The sequence below is a fragment of the Ixodes scapularis genome, unplaced genomic scaffold, assembly GCF_016920785.2.
Source record: "Ixodes scapularis isolate PalLabHiFi unplaced genomic scaffold, ASM1692078v2 PGA_scaffold4__175_contigs__length_147842914, whole genome shotgun sequence".
Lineage (NCBI taxonomy): Eukaryota > Metazoa > Arthropoda > Arachnida > Ixodida > Ixodidae > Ixodes > Ixodes scapularis.
This window is the reverse complement of record NW_024609879.1, coordinates 140,863,742-140,877,824: the sequence shown is the minus strand read 5'-3', so window position 1 is coordinate 140,877,824 and position 14,083 is coordinate 140,863,742. Positions and strand designations below refer to the sequence as shown.

General features: G+C 47.6%; 1 protein-coding gene across 1 annotated transcript; it reads right to left on the bottom strand.

The window, feature by feature from the left end:
- Window positions 1-704: 704 nt before the first annotated feature.
- On the bottom strand, window positions 705-13,879 carry LOC8044080 (RNA polymerase II-associated factor 1 homolog). The gene is made up of 13 exons (XM_040213756.3): window positions 13,582-13,879; window positions 12,654-12,746; window positions 10,202-10,323; window positions 9,373-9,439; window positions 9,106-9,207; window positions 8,888-8,993; window positions 8,574-8,642; window positions 6,932-7,020; window positions 6,666-6,782; window positions 5,653-5,778; window positions 4,289-4,391; window positions 3,558-3,672; window positions 705-1,004 (listed from the first exon to the last, which is right to left on the bottom strand). Exons 1-13 carry the CDS (start codon window positions 13,647-13,649, stop codon window positions 778-780), a joined length of 1,404 nt encoding a protein of 467 aa, XP_040069690.1. The 5' UTR covers window positions 13,650-13,879; the 3' UTR covers window positions 705-777.
- Window positions 13,880-14,083: the final 204 nt, after the last annotated feature.

Sequence of the window (14,083 nt, the reverse complement as noted above, 5' to 3'; positions counted from 1 at the left end):
CAAGTCCCTCTCAACTTCCAATAATTGTAGGGACCCTCAAAAAACTTTTCTAGACTTGCACACAACCTCCGGGTGTTTATCAGAAGTGTAAACCCTTGGATGACGTCATGCAATGCAACTAGCATTGCTATTGGTAACATAATTGGACTGCCAGACTTCTCCTTAACCAGGCTTTCACCACCGTTTCAGATCAGTCCTCTGCCATAAAACACACAACATCACCCCACGTTGCAATAAGCACCCACTTCTACTTCCGAAAATTTTGAAATTGAAATATAATCAAAGGAGATATCAGGTGCCCACCTCGGCAAACTCCCGAGCCTGTCGGGCTAGCCGAGTTGTTCCTTGGCCTCAGCTGCATCTCTGAGAAGCCAGTGCGAGGCGGTGACGCTTTAAACGCGTTCACCAGTGCGATGTGGTGAAGCTTGATGCAAGGTCACAGGCATGAAACAAACTGGATGAGAGCCACAGCTGCTTCAAAAATTAGGGCTTCCACCCAACCCCTATATTTATCCTACTGCGTTTCATTGGATCAAACAAGGGCCTCCTGCTACCATGTCACCCTTCCTTTTTATTTCCCTCAAACCTAACAAGCTCCCATTCTTTTACGATTATCCTAGACTTTTCGGTGGGCGCCCGCTTAGAATTCCCACTGTAGGTCCGTCCCACGACACAGGAACTCGGCAAACCATAAAATATTCCTCTGACGATCTGCTGGTTTTATTCCGCGTAAAGAGAGCAAATGTACACAAACCGCGATGGCGTCGGCCAGCGACGTTAGTCGCTGTCGCTTCCGAAGATCTCTTCCTCGTCCCTGCGCTTTTTCTCGTCATCCTCCTCCTCTTCCTCCTCGCTCGAGGATGAACCGGACATAGACGATGACGACGACGAACCGGAACCGGACTTCCTCTTGGTGGCCGCCGCAACCGGACTCTCCTTCTCTCCAGCCTCCTGTTCGCTCTCGGCATCCGACTTCTCCTCCGCGTCTGACCCCGCCTCCGATTCTGAAAGGAGGTACGATTTCGGGAGGTCGGTGTCGGAGCATGCACCAACAATCGAGACAAGCAGCAGTCACGACGATTGCCCATTATCTACGAAGATCTACAATGCGTGAAATGCGGTATTTAAGGAGTGATCACTTACATTTGTTTAGAAGACATTAGACGGTCATTTCGGGGAGTGAAGGAGAGCCTATTTTACCGATTTACCCCGCTAAGTTTAGCGGGAAAACAGACTGTGCATAGGACGTGCAATGTCAATTTCTTCACCAAAGCTAGCAGGGAAACTGAATTTAGTGTATGGGCCTCATGACACCAATTTTCCCTCTAACTTTGGTGGGAACACTGAATTGGTGTGTATAGGTGTCGTGATACCAATTTTCCCACTAAATTTAATGAGGAAGTTGATTTAGTGCATAGAGGTGACCCGCTACACTCAGCGTGGAGACTAAATCGTGAAATCGGATCACGGGAGTTCAGTTCCACTAAATTTAGCAGGAAAAGAGCGGACAGACAGAATTTTGAAATTTGGAGGGGGATTTTGCTAAAAAGGTTTTTGTGCTTGAATATAATGCGTGGGTGGCACCACTGTCATAAAATGCTTGCCTCATAGTTTTTATTTTTCTCCCGCAAAGCCCTCTGCCCTTTCCACTTTATCAGAGCAAATACTGAATAGGAGGCGAGTGGAGAAAACCGCAAATTGTGACGAGCAGAGAGCTTTGTGGGGGCATCCCTTAATTTTTTCATGTCACACCATACCATAACAGCGACTTCACGTGACCACATGACAGCACAACAGACACAACAATTGCATCACACAGTCACGTAACCTACGGTGGCAGCAACCAGATGACTGTGCGACACACAGTGGTGCTAAACACACGATCGTCGTACCTTCGCGTTACCACTTTTTCATGACAAACCTTCGTGATGCTCTAAACTGAGGAACCGGTCCATGAAGGCATTCTGTTTTTAAACTTAGCTCAATTTCCCAAATAGCCTTCCCCAGAGCCGTATATGGGGAGAGTTTGGTCGGTCTATGATCCCGCCGCCGTAACGCTCTCCTTCCAAGTGAGCCAATCAGCACGCGGCGCAGAGCGAGAGACATGAGCGCATGCGCGTGAACTCCCGGCTGCTCCCAGCTGAGTGGGGGGGGAGGGGGGGGGGGGGCCATTTTCGTCCATTCTGCCGGCGGAATGCGTGGGATCGGCATTTAAATCTCGATTATTTCCTTTTATATCGCTGGCTCTGGCGAGAAAATGACACTCTGTTATTCCTTGGTGGGTTAAAAAGCTATTAAATGAAGATTTTTTGGCGTATGGCCACAAACTTTTATTCAGGCGAAAAAGAAGTCGGCCCGTAGCAGACGACGCGTAGCCTCAGCAGTGCTCTTCTCCAACCAGTCTCCGACAGCGTTGCGAAAAAATTGCGGTCGTTTCTTCTCTGCTCCCTTCTTCCTTTCTCGCTCCTTCGGTGCTCTCCTCCCTTTCATTTACTTTTCTCCTCTCCGGCGCCTTCGTCGCCACACCCACTGGCCTAACTCTCCCAATATACGGCTCTGACCTTCCCATCACGAGAGTTGGAGGTCCTGGCCAGTGCTGTTCACTTTTTTTAGGCGAAGTCGCCAGGACGCGACCTAAAAGTCGCCAGTTTTAGAGCAAAGTGGTTGAGTGGTGATGATAATGACCTTTTTTGGATTTCTCTTTTTTCTTTTTTTGTTGTATAAGACGAAAGTTTATTTAAACATTATTTTAAATTATTTTTTGTGCTGATGAGCCTAGTGAATAGTCAACCATCCCATTCCCAAGGGTCTCGCCAATGCCTTCAGTGGCTCAAGGCGTTGGCGAGAAGATCTTGGTCCATGAACAAAACAGCGGAAGACTGTTCTGCTTCATCCTTATCAAACAAAACTTTCGCTTCAACACACACATTTCTTTTTTTCGGCAAAGGTTACGAATGATTTTTTTAAACACCTAATAATCCCTGAAACATGGAGTGGAAAAATGGAGAAAAATGGAACGCATTCGTTTTTGCATTAACCGGCGTGAACCAACACCACCTCACCCACAACAGGATGAATAAAAATGAGTGACATCCAGAGCTGTCCCCTAAAAGCCACCACAGAGCTATCCGACGGACATACTTTGCCCCCCGTCTACGTAACTTTAGTAACAACAGTTTACATAACTGAAAAAAAAAAGTCCCTTAAAAAGTCGTTAAAACTCCAAAAACAGAAAATTGTCGTTAGGACGACTGAGAACACTCTAAATTTAGGGACTTTCTCGCTAAGTTAACACCACCGGTCCTGGCAGTGGCCTCAAGACAATGCTCCGCACACGTGAAAGTGCGTATAGAAAAAAAAAATTAGTGGTCAAGAGAGTGTCACATTGACAAACGGAGAGACTGGAGCCTGGGAAGTCCCTACAAGATTTCCAGCCACATTGCTGGAAACCCTCCAATTTTTTTATCTTTGCTTCGAAACATGTTGCAACCCTGGATAACACGACCAGATGTCCTCGTGACAAACTAGTGCAAATTCGCTCGCAACGCCGGCCTCACCTTTCTCCTCCTCGCCGTTCTTCTCTCCCTCCTCCTCCTCTTCTTCCTCTTCCTCCTCCTCCTCTTCCTCCTCCTCTTCTTCTTGAGGCTGCTCGAGCTGAGTCAGCCGGATTTGCTGCGAGGGGGAAAAGAGCCAAACGGGGGCCAAACTCGCACCGAGCTTTAAACCCGCAGCTGGTTGCATCGTAGTGCGACTTCTGCAGCAGCAATGCCACAGTGCTTGAAATGCGACTTCGAGAGGTCCATTTAGCGTCCCATCTTATTTGCGCATAGAAAGTGCTTCCAAAGTGGCAACAAATGACGTTGCGAAAGCCAGAGCGTCATACTGTCGGACGTCACGACCCCGGAGGTCGGCCATGCAACTTTTGGGGCAAAAATACGAGCTACATTGCGTCATCACGAAGCCCCGACTCCTGGCCGCCGAAGCCTTCCTGAACCGACAATCCGCGGAGAGCAGCTTGCAGCAGAACAGCCGTCTGCCGCAAGGTTCGTTGGCGGGCAGCGGCATGACACTTTTACGGCGTCATGTTAGATGGAATTGAGGAACCCTATTTAAGGATGCGGTGAACGCACCGGTCGAAGACCATTCCGGGCACCACAGATGCGACGTCGTGATAACGGGTGCACGAACAAGCTGAACTGTTCTTAGTGAGGGATCGCGTGATCCGTAAGAGTATGACCGAGAAAATGTGTCGGGAAGAGAAGGTACGACGGGTGGCGCTGCCACTTGCCTGTGTCTTGTGCTCCACCTCGTTGAGCGGCCGGTGTCGCACCACCAGCTTGGAGTTGTTGGGCTGGACCCCGGGTTTCAGCCGGCGTTTGCTCAGGCGCACCCTGCGATTGTGCACGCGTGCCACCGTCAGACGCTTGATCGCTCCCGGGCAGGTGCGAAAACGTGTTCGCCGCCTTTCCGAAAGGTCTCGAAGACTGGAGAGGCCCGAGCAGACGCTTTTGTGGCTACAGATGGAGTCGTGAAGCTAACTGGACTCAAAGTACTATGCGAACTGCTGTACTTAATTATGAATTTAGTTCAAGCTATTTAGTAGTACACTAACCCAGAAGTGAGAATGAAATTGCAACGAGTTATGTTTCTTTGGAGCGATTTCCAACATAGTTTGACCGCAGTTTCTTTTCTTATTTATGCCAATATGCTGATTCCCGCTAACTTCGCCTTGAAATCGGCACTGCGTCGGGTCACTGCAACTCTGCCGTGAGCAGAGCGCTAACTCCTAATGAGACTGTGCCCATATCTTCGCCACATTGAAAGCTAAACCTTTCGTCAGCGACCACAGTGCACAGAGACATCATCCGAGATGCCATAAAAGCAATCGGAACATAACTTGCCATAAAATGCCGTGGAAGCGCCCCCTTCGTACAAGTGCCCACTATATTACATTTCCCAAACTCGGGGAACCTGCAAATTATACGTCAACACCCACCCCTTCTAAAGCACCGGCATCGGCCGAAAATATTCACCCCATTGCTGTGTCCACGAGACACCAGCAACCGTGGCTGTTGGCGCGTCCACGATTCCGTTCACCCTGGCTTCAAGGCTCCTTGTTGACCACTATCTTGGTTTGACCAATTTGACCATACAAGCACCCATGTCTAGATTAACCCAGTTTTTAGTGGAAGTGGGGGGGTAAAAGGGTTGATAACTGGGCTAGTTGGTAGTTAGACATATTAACGGCATTAGCCGTTAATATGTTAATATAATATGACATAAAACGGCATTAGCCTTCTCTCTTCCTCATACGTGTGCGCTAATGCCGTTAATAAAGTGGGGGGGATACTTCCACTGTATTTTATGGTAGATACTCTCAAAAAGTAACTACAACTAGATCCATTTCTAAAGATTGTTGCTCTACTTGTAACTTAATTACAATTCAGTTCAAGTAAAACTGTAACCACATTACTTAATCACTTTTTAAGATTAACTTTGACAATTCTGCCCATCGGCTACCACGCTGTTTGCCCTAATGTGGCGCAATCTTTCCGGCACAAGTGCCAACAGGTCTTAGTTCTGCCCCAAGCTTTGAAGGCAAGGGCAGGTTTCCCTACATACCCCGCAAACTTGCTGGGAGTGATAACTCACCTGGTCTCAAGCTCATTGTAGAAGACGCCGTCCTCTCGGAACACAAAGAAATAGTTCTCCTCGTAGCCCTTGGACGCCTTATTCTTGACGTTCCAGTTGTACTCGCGGGCCATGCGGTACTCGTACCTGCAGCATCGAAACGCACATCGCAAGGGGCCCTTTACATCATGCTACCAAAGCTACGAACCTGCCCCGCTCAACCTTTGGCAATACTCTGATAGTCGCCGATTTGTCTCAAAATTGCTTCAGCACATCCATAGACACATCTGAACCACCTAGTAACCCAAATTACAGGTCAAAGTAATTTTTTCCCATTATTATTTTTTCCAAATTATCTCATGAAGACACCTACATTCAAATGCTATTGATATTGCAGAAACACACTTCACTGAAGTACACTGAGCCAGAGTTGCATATTATTGTTGACGTACATAATAGCTGAGGAAGGCATGTTCCGAACAAAGCTAAACTATTGCTCGTTACTATTTCTTGGGGAAGAGTGTTCCACTCTACCACTGTTCTGGGAAAGAAGGAATATTGGTAAGTATCAATATTTGCCCTTTTTAAATGGATTTGACTTGAACGGGTATTTCTTAGAGGTCCGAATAAGCAAGGCATCATGTAGCGGGATATGGTAATGTTAAACATGCCACATAGTACTGCTAGTGCCGCTGACAGGATCAAAACGGTGGGGTGGTCCTTTGATTTTCCCGCCTCCAGTGTAAGCTGCCTGCCTTCCATGATGCTTCGGCGTCTCTAAGCGTCAAGCATGCATGCGCAGCCTAAGAGCACGGTGGAACGCCACCAATGCACGCTGGAGGCTGTGCACTGGAAAGAGACGCCTCGTCCTCACCTTGTCAGCGGCTATAGTATATTAGTGCCGCTACGGATTCGCAACTGACACTCCACAGATGCAATCGATCCTCTTACGGCAAATGCGCCCCCCGAAAGGAACTGATCCCACGAAAAAATATGAGCGGTAGTCGGCATCGTCGATTGCGATCGGCACTTACTCATCCTCGTCCATGTACTCCACTTTCTCCTCGGCGTCTCGCTTGCGCTTGCGGATGGTGTCCTCCGTTGGCAGGAAGTAGGCCACAAACTGCTCTCCGCTCTCGTCCATCACACCCCTGCGTCACGTGAGGGAATCTCGTTACTTGCGCCTCTTTCGTGCGAAGACAATACAGAAAGAAACCTCACCATACGCGTTTGCGTGTACGGCCTTTGATATCCACAAACAAACAGAGTGTGTCGATGTTCGAAAGTCGGGAGCACACACCTGATCATGGCTTGCGACATCTCCTCCAACTGCGTGATGGGCGCGGGGTCCGAGTCGAACATGACTTGCGCAAACGGATACTTCCACAGCTGTAAGGAGAAGGCGACGCATGCGAGTCGCACGTTCCGAGTTGTAAGGTCGTTTCTACAATCCGAGACCTTAATGTATCGCCATAATGCAGAATAAAAAAAACTATTATTCGTAGCGTCCTCCGACACATTTAGCTAGTGCTGCAAATGGTGCATGGAATGAGCTGCCCAGTTTCTCGAAGACCGTCGGTGTTGGAAAAGCATTTAACTATTCGTGTTCAAGACACATGTTTTTGTTGGAGAATACTGTCGAGACCGATTATAACGAAGTCGATTATAACGAAATACGGCTACAGCGAAGCGACCACGATTTCCCATTTCCTTATGCACTTCGTTGACCGAAGTCGGTTATAACGAAGAAGCGGATATAGCGAAGTGATTTCCGAATCCCGTTGACTTTGTTATAACCGGTCTCGACCGTACACAGAATAGTTTTGGCAAATGTTGTTTTTACGGCAACATTAACCTTTTGGGGTCATGTCAGTTTTCCCCTTGTTGGCCCCTCAGGTCAGAATTAGTTTATGCAAAAGTGATGCAAGCAACAAGTGACTTCGGATTTAACGTTTTCATTTTAATGTAGTAATATGTTCAATCGAAAATAACTCTGCATTCTCCTGGATGCTTTCAGTTCTTGAAATGCTAGCGGTACTTGCGCAGCGTGTGGTACTTTTCAAAGCAAGCGCCGGGGTGCAGGCCAGGTTGACGAGTGCAGGTTTTGCAGTAGCACACTGTTTCGCGCCGTTGCCCCTTGGTTTTTCTGTCGCTGCAGATGGCGCACTCCTTGTTTTTGCTTCCATTGAGTTTATAAGTGGTTCTTTCCACTCAGTCTCTCTTCGCAGTCTCCATCATAAGAGCGCCCCCGTTTCCTTGGCTAGTTGCGGACATTTCCAACAAGGTCCTTTATCAATGCCTTCCGAAACGTGAGGTGCTGCGGTGCTTGCTCGCCTTGGCTGATTTTTTCGAGGCAGAAGAGGATGTAGCTGTTTACGACTCCCACTGCCAACAACCAAGAAAATAGGCATGCGCGATGGCGGCGCCGCATGTCTCCTCATCACTCTCGGTGCTGTCACCATCACTCTCTGAGGACTCATCAGAGACTATCTCAGAGGCCTACTTTGGATCATAGGTGTCTTCTCCACTAAAGTCACATTCACTGTCACTTGAGTCACAAGCCTTTCCGTAAAATGCGGACGGAGTAAAGGCTGCCATTATGAACTCGTAAAAGGGCGCGCAACATTCCCGCCCAGGCATTTTGCAAAAAAAAAAAAATGTGTAGCGTCACTTGCAGCACCTTTCGAAGGGCGAAGAAACCAAGAAAGTCTAGTTTACATTCCCGATGACAGATGGCGCAAGTTGAAATTGTCGGGGCGCGCCCGACACCTGACCGCAAAGGAGAAATGGGCCTGTCGGGGTTGCCCCGACATTCGACCAGAACCTGAATATTTTTTTGTCGGGGGTCACCCGACTCATGACTCCAAAGGGTTAATAATGCACATTACAAGTATGCTGGCTCGAAGATGAACAAAGCCAGTGACTAAGATGGATTCACTGACCTCAGAGTCTGGGAACAGCGGGAGAACCTCCACCGGCCTGACGTTGGGTTTGCTGTAGTGGCACTCGATCTGAAGAAAACAGAAACGTCACAAACAAAAAGGGGTTGTTTTTCTAAGCAGTGAGAGAGTGCAGGCGAGCTGGTAATCAATCGACATCTTGTAAACCCTGAGATGGGGAACGATAAAATCGTTCCCCATCTCAGGGTTTACAAGATGTTTTTCTAGATATACCAAGAACCCCATATCTCAAGGCAGTTCCGTTTTTTGGTTTTTTATGAAAATGACCACTGTTTAAAAGAATGAAAGCAACTCGCCTGCTTTTGAGCTTCCTCAAACGTTTTGTTGATGGCACTGATCTGGCTCTCCCTGTCCATGTAGAGATCCTCTTCCTTGAACAACTTCTTGACATTGTAGCCGACCCTGGGTTGGGGCGCACCCAGAGAGCAAACATCGTCCATCCACACATACCAAAGCGAGCGCACTGCCGCAAGAACGGTCGACGCGACGACAAATCAGCGGCGACCGCACTCACTTTGTCTCCGTGTTGACGCCGGACTGTCCGTAACGGTTGAATTCCGTGGCGATGTACTCCGTCTTCTTGAGCCAGGGAACCACCAGGTTGTGATGCCGTGACCTGCACGCATTTTCACCCGAGGTATTAGCGTATTTCCCAAGGATGTGCAGTGACTATTAATAACCGAGACTATGAAAACGGCAGGGAGGAGTTTTCATCCTGTCAGTTTCATCTTGTCGGCTATTATAGTGCATTTAGTATCCCACAACGGCGGTGAAACGAAACCTTTTCGAGTCCTGCGGCGTGTGGGCGTCTTCTTCGAGAAGCTTCTCGTCATCTGGATGTAGGACAGCTGGAAAGGCAAACGGCAAACGGATTGGTTCATCAAAAATTTCTAGTTGCACGTGGTATTCGCTTTAGTTTTAAAGTGTCTAGGAATTACGGGATTACTCTAGTTGCCACGCCAGCTTCACTTGAAACTCGATTAACTCAGGTTTTCATGCCACAAACTAAAAAAACAAAAGCAAGGCAAGCTCGCCCGGATGTATCGGGTGTATGAAACACCGTTTTGCTCGCCGCAAGAGTAAACTATGTTCCGGCAAATGCTCAATCCTCGTCCAAATGTAGCACTAGGAGTTGCAACCAGGTGCCAAAGTTTGAGAACTTACCATTATGTGGTTCAAAGGTTACGAGCAATCTTCTACATTTTCAATGAGAAAATGGTGGCCAACGAAGATTGCAAGTATCCGGAGGTGAATGCCGTCTGGTACAGAAAACAAGCCCCATCTTCTCGCTGAATATTTTCGAAAATCGCCGAGAGCTTTTTAATTAGGTAACGGTAGCTTCTAAGACTTGGACGTCTGTTTCAAACCCCTAGCGCAACATCTGGGCGAAGACCGAACATTGGCCAATGCATAGTTTGTTTTTGCAGTGAGAAAAACACAGCGCTCTTTTCTCCCAAACATCCCAGTACTAATCGCATTCCCACCAATCACAAACCCGAATCTCGTAATTTCCAGCCCATCCCAAACTCTCGCAGCAATTGGGACTGGCACGAAATGAAATACTTCGAGCAGAGTGGACGGGCTGAAAGATGGAGTAAAAGGTTACGCACCGTTTGCGTCTATTTCGTATGTCTTTGGGTCGATGAGGTCGATGGTGACTCCAAGATCATGCTCTGTCAGCAGGTCGTGCTTGTAGTTGCGCTCGAGCGACGTCGCCTTGTAGGACACAAACCTAAGTTGGGGAATGAGAACAGGGATTGTGTGTGCCCCCGGCTTTCGTGAAGCGTAAATATGTAATGATGAAACAAAGACTGAAGCAGCACAAGGATAAGAATATAACAAGAAGCAGCATTGGTTGCATAAAATGTTCCTATGCGAGCAACTTTAGCTGTTTAAACCATGCAACAGCAGAAAATAAATTTAGTCAATGAAAGTCTAGAGCAGGGGTGGCCAGGCTGGCCTGGCTGAAGAGCCGAAAAACAAAACCACGGACCTTCTAAGAGCCGCGGGGGGGGGGGGGACAAAAAACTTGTTTGGAGTCTGACTGTACGTATGGGGTCACAAGGCTGTACGACTGTACATATGGGTGTACAAGGCTGTCAAACCGTAAGCTGCAGTGTGCTTTATTCTGAAATCCTTGCTTTTTTTTTTTTTTTTTTCCTGGGGAAACGCGGAAAGGGGCGAAGGGGGGGGGGGGTCCCCTTACGAGGGATCCGCGAGCCGCACTTGGACCAGCAAAGAACCGTATGCAGCTCGCAAGCCGCGGTTTGGCAACCTCTGGTCTAGAGTAATGTTCATAAAACTATATAAAAAAAAAAAAAAAAAACACGGCAGTGCAAATTAGCCACTACAGCGGTGTAAGAAAGGAGGTTAGGTGAAGACACTTCTACTCTCCCCAGTGAGTGCGCGACCAGATTGTGTTCGCCTCTACTCTCTCTCCCACGAGCTCTTCTCCCCGGGCGGCCGCAGTGGCGCTGTTGCCGGGGGGGGGGGGGGGGGGAGGGAGGAGGGAGGGAGGAGGAGGGGGAGGGGGGCGGGCCACAGGGAGCAGACGACGTCCGCGTTGTCTGCTTGAGGCAATGTTGTACAACGGTTTAAAACATTGCTCACATTATGAAAAGAATACAATCACACACTACCTTGCAGCCATACAACGTTCAGAGATTGAATAACCTTGTAGCTTGACGGATTTGGATGCAAGATTGACATTTCATGAATGCTTATCGAAAAGCGTATGCCTTCCACCATGGCACCACCCAAAACGCGGTGTTGTACTAGGCCACTTCCCGGAGTATTTTTAAACAGATTTTGCGCATGTGACCACTTTCTCACCAATCAGAAATTGTCATGATTTGCCAATTTTTGATCATTAATTTGACAATCAAACTCATGATTTCACAATCAGAAATTGTCAAAGTTTCGCGGTAAACCAGTAAAGCGCCACCTACATCAAAGAGTATTGAAAACGAGAATAGCAGCGAACATTGTTTGGTCGCCCTCGCGGTGGAGTGTCTTCATATAACCTCCTGTCTTACACCGTGGTCACTACGTGGCTGACAATGCTTCGTGGTGGCTTGCGACGTCGAATTCGCCATGCATGCCCAATCAGTCAAATGTGCAAGTGGAATTCAAACCAGCACGTTTCTCTAAACAAACCTAAATCCGCAAAGTTCAAAAAGAGAGAAAGAAAAGACAAACAAGTCGCGTCCCATTCACGAAAATTGCACGAACCCAAAGTCCATCAATACAGAGTCGCTCGGAACTGGTACAAGGATCACCCCTAGAGGGACACTGAGAGGGTATTTACGCTTGCAAAGGTTTTTTATTTGTACATGACATACGGGAGCCCAACTACCCAGAACACAATTTGCGGCTCGAAATTAGTTTCTTCTCTGCCGCCGATCGAGAACTGGCTGGTCTGAGTCGCGCTCACTCTCTTCTTTGTGGACACGTGCCGCTTTTTCATGGTTTAGACACAACCACCAAAGATAATCAAAGCCGTGGGTCATCGAAGGCACACATTCAATACTAAAAATAGACAAAAATATTATTCCCATTTTTTGGGCTTTTAAAAAACTGCAAATATGTTGATTGAAAAAAAAAAAAAAAAAAATTGCACAGCCACGTGATTTTTGGCAACTTTCTCCTCCTATATATATCTTCATTTTCCTCAGCCCAGTTTTGGTTTCAAGCAGTTGCGTTTTCTGACTTTATTAAAACTATATGCGACTCTGTAGCAAACTATTGATTAAGTAGTCTTCAGACACTATAATAAATCACCTTGCAAAAAATAAAAAACAATCTTGGGGGAAATGTCAAGGTCTCTTTAAGCTGACAGTGCAGTGGAAGCTATGTTTTCGTTGGACCAGTCATAGATCCATCTTTTGCACATTAACAAGCTCCTGCCCATACCCAGGTGCAGAGAGCAGAGTCGGGAGGCAAACTAGAGGCGGCTCTTTGGTCCGCTGAGGGAGTAGTTTCCACTGCAGCATCAGCTTAGGCATGAACGGGGTATTGCAATGCCTCCAGGTACCGCTTCCAGCCACATGCAATGCAACTGACCTGTTTGGTTCGAACGGGTATGCGATGAATTTGGGGTCGAAGGGAATGTCTGGAAGAGTGTTGCAGTATTTGACTCGGCACACCAGCTCCGACCTGCACACCGATCGGAGTTTCAAGCAGGGTCAATGCGCCCCCGCACCCAAAGCAGTCTCGCTCTTGTACAACGGGGGGTTTCAATGATGAGAGAGCAAAACACTCCCTAAAACAAAATTCCCCCATTCAAACCCACTTTTGAGAATGGTGAAAGGTGGGTGAACAGACGGAATATCAATGGGCTTTGGTCAAAATGTCTGTGGGTCAACCTGGAACGCCACTGAGACCTTTCAGCGAATACGGGCTTGTATGCTAACGATCACGCGATAGAAATATACACTTCCTGGTCAGCTTCGTCGGTAAGAACAGATCTGCTAGCCTTTCTTGCGGCTTTTCAGGGTGTGGAAGGTTAGGAAAGAGTTCCTTTCACAGAAGTGGCGTGTCAGTGGCAAGCTGCATTGTCAGTAACGTTCTGCTGTGTCGATCTTTGCATGGTTCAAGAAGGTCGTGATTACTCCGTTCTACGCTAGACAGTCATTTCTCTTTTACGGTGTTAAACTGACTTGTCACAGAATTTATTCTATTCACAAGGAAGAAAAGCGTCTTTGACACTTCACAAACAAAGGCTTTTGTTGCTTGTTTGACGCTACGGGGTGATCACTGTCACCGAAGTAACTTCACACGCGCTGTCACGAACGCAAACGAAGCTGGACAGCGCGCTTCGTTTAGCAGCCACTGACCGCGCGCCAGATAAGTCTGCGTTTGGCGACAACTTCGGCAAAGTTAACCGTGATCTGACTACCTCACACCGACGCCGATGATTTCTGGGGTAGCGTTAGCTGGTCATTTGCATATGTTCGCTCGTGGTAGCGTTGCCCATTGCGGAAAAGCTTACCTGCGCTCGCCGGGTTTCTTGCGATCTCTCTCAACAGCCTGCGTTCCCGTTTGAATCGTGGGAGCCATGGTAGCTCTGTTGAAGTTGCGGAACACTTGGGTTGCGATGAAAGCGTCTTGTCCGTCGCTCGTTTACGAATTTTAACGAAGAATCGCAGCGCACCTTGTCTTGAACGCGGCCATTGCATCCATGACAACGATGCGATGGTAGTTGGACCTTGCCTCTGTGTACGAGTGTTTTGATTGTTTCTCACACGCACTCCCACCATAACTTCAAAAATCATCAAGATAACACGCACTTTTAGTAGCTTATTAGTGCTTAAGCACTTGCATATTATTAATGAATGGGTTACAGTGTATGTTAAACAAACTTTAACCTTTATAATTAGGCGTAGCCTTCCGCCATTTATTAACACTATATTATAATTTTATATCAATATTTAAGTATGGCAAATATTTTTATTTTAGAAAAGTAATTGGCGTGTGTAATAAGAGTGTGCTAC

What these genes read in the sequence shown, in the direction of transcription:
- LOC8044080 (XM_040213756.3), bottom strand. Translation starts at nt 13,649, where the DNA reads ATGGCTCCCACGATTCAAACGGGAACGCAGGCTGTTGAGAGAGATCGC. An exon ending in TACCCGTTCGAACCAAACAG is followed by an intron (nt 10,324 to 12,653) that starts GTCAGTTGCATT and finishes TCCCCAACTTAG; the next exon opens with GTTTGTGTCCTACAAGGCGA. An exon ending in ACGCCGCAGGACTCGAAAAG is followed by an intron (nt 9,208 to 9,372) that starts GTTTCGTTTCAC and finishes AAATGCGTGCAG; the next exon opens with GTCACGGCATCACAACCTGG.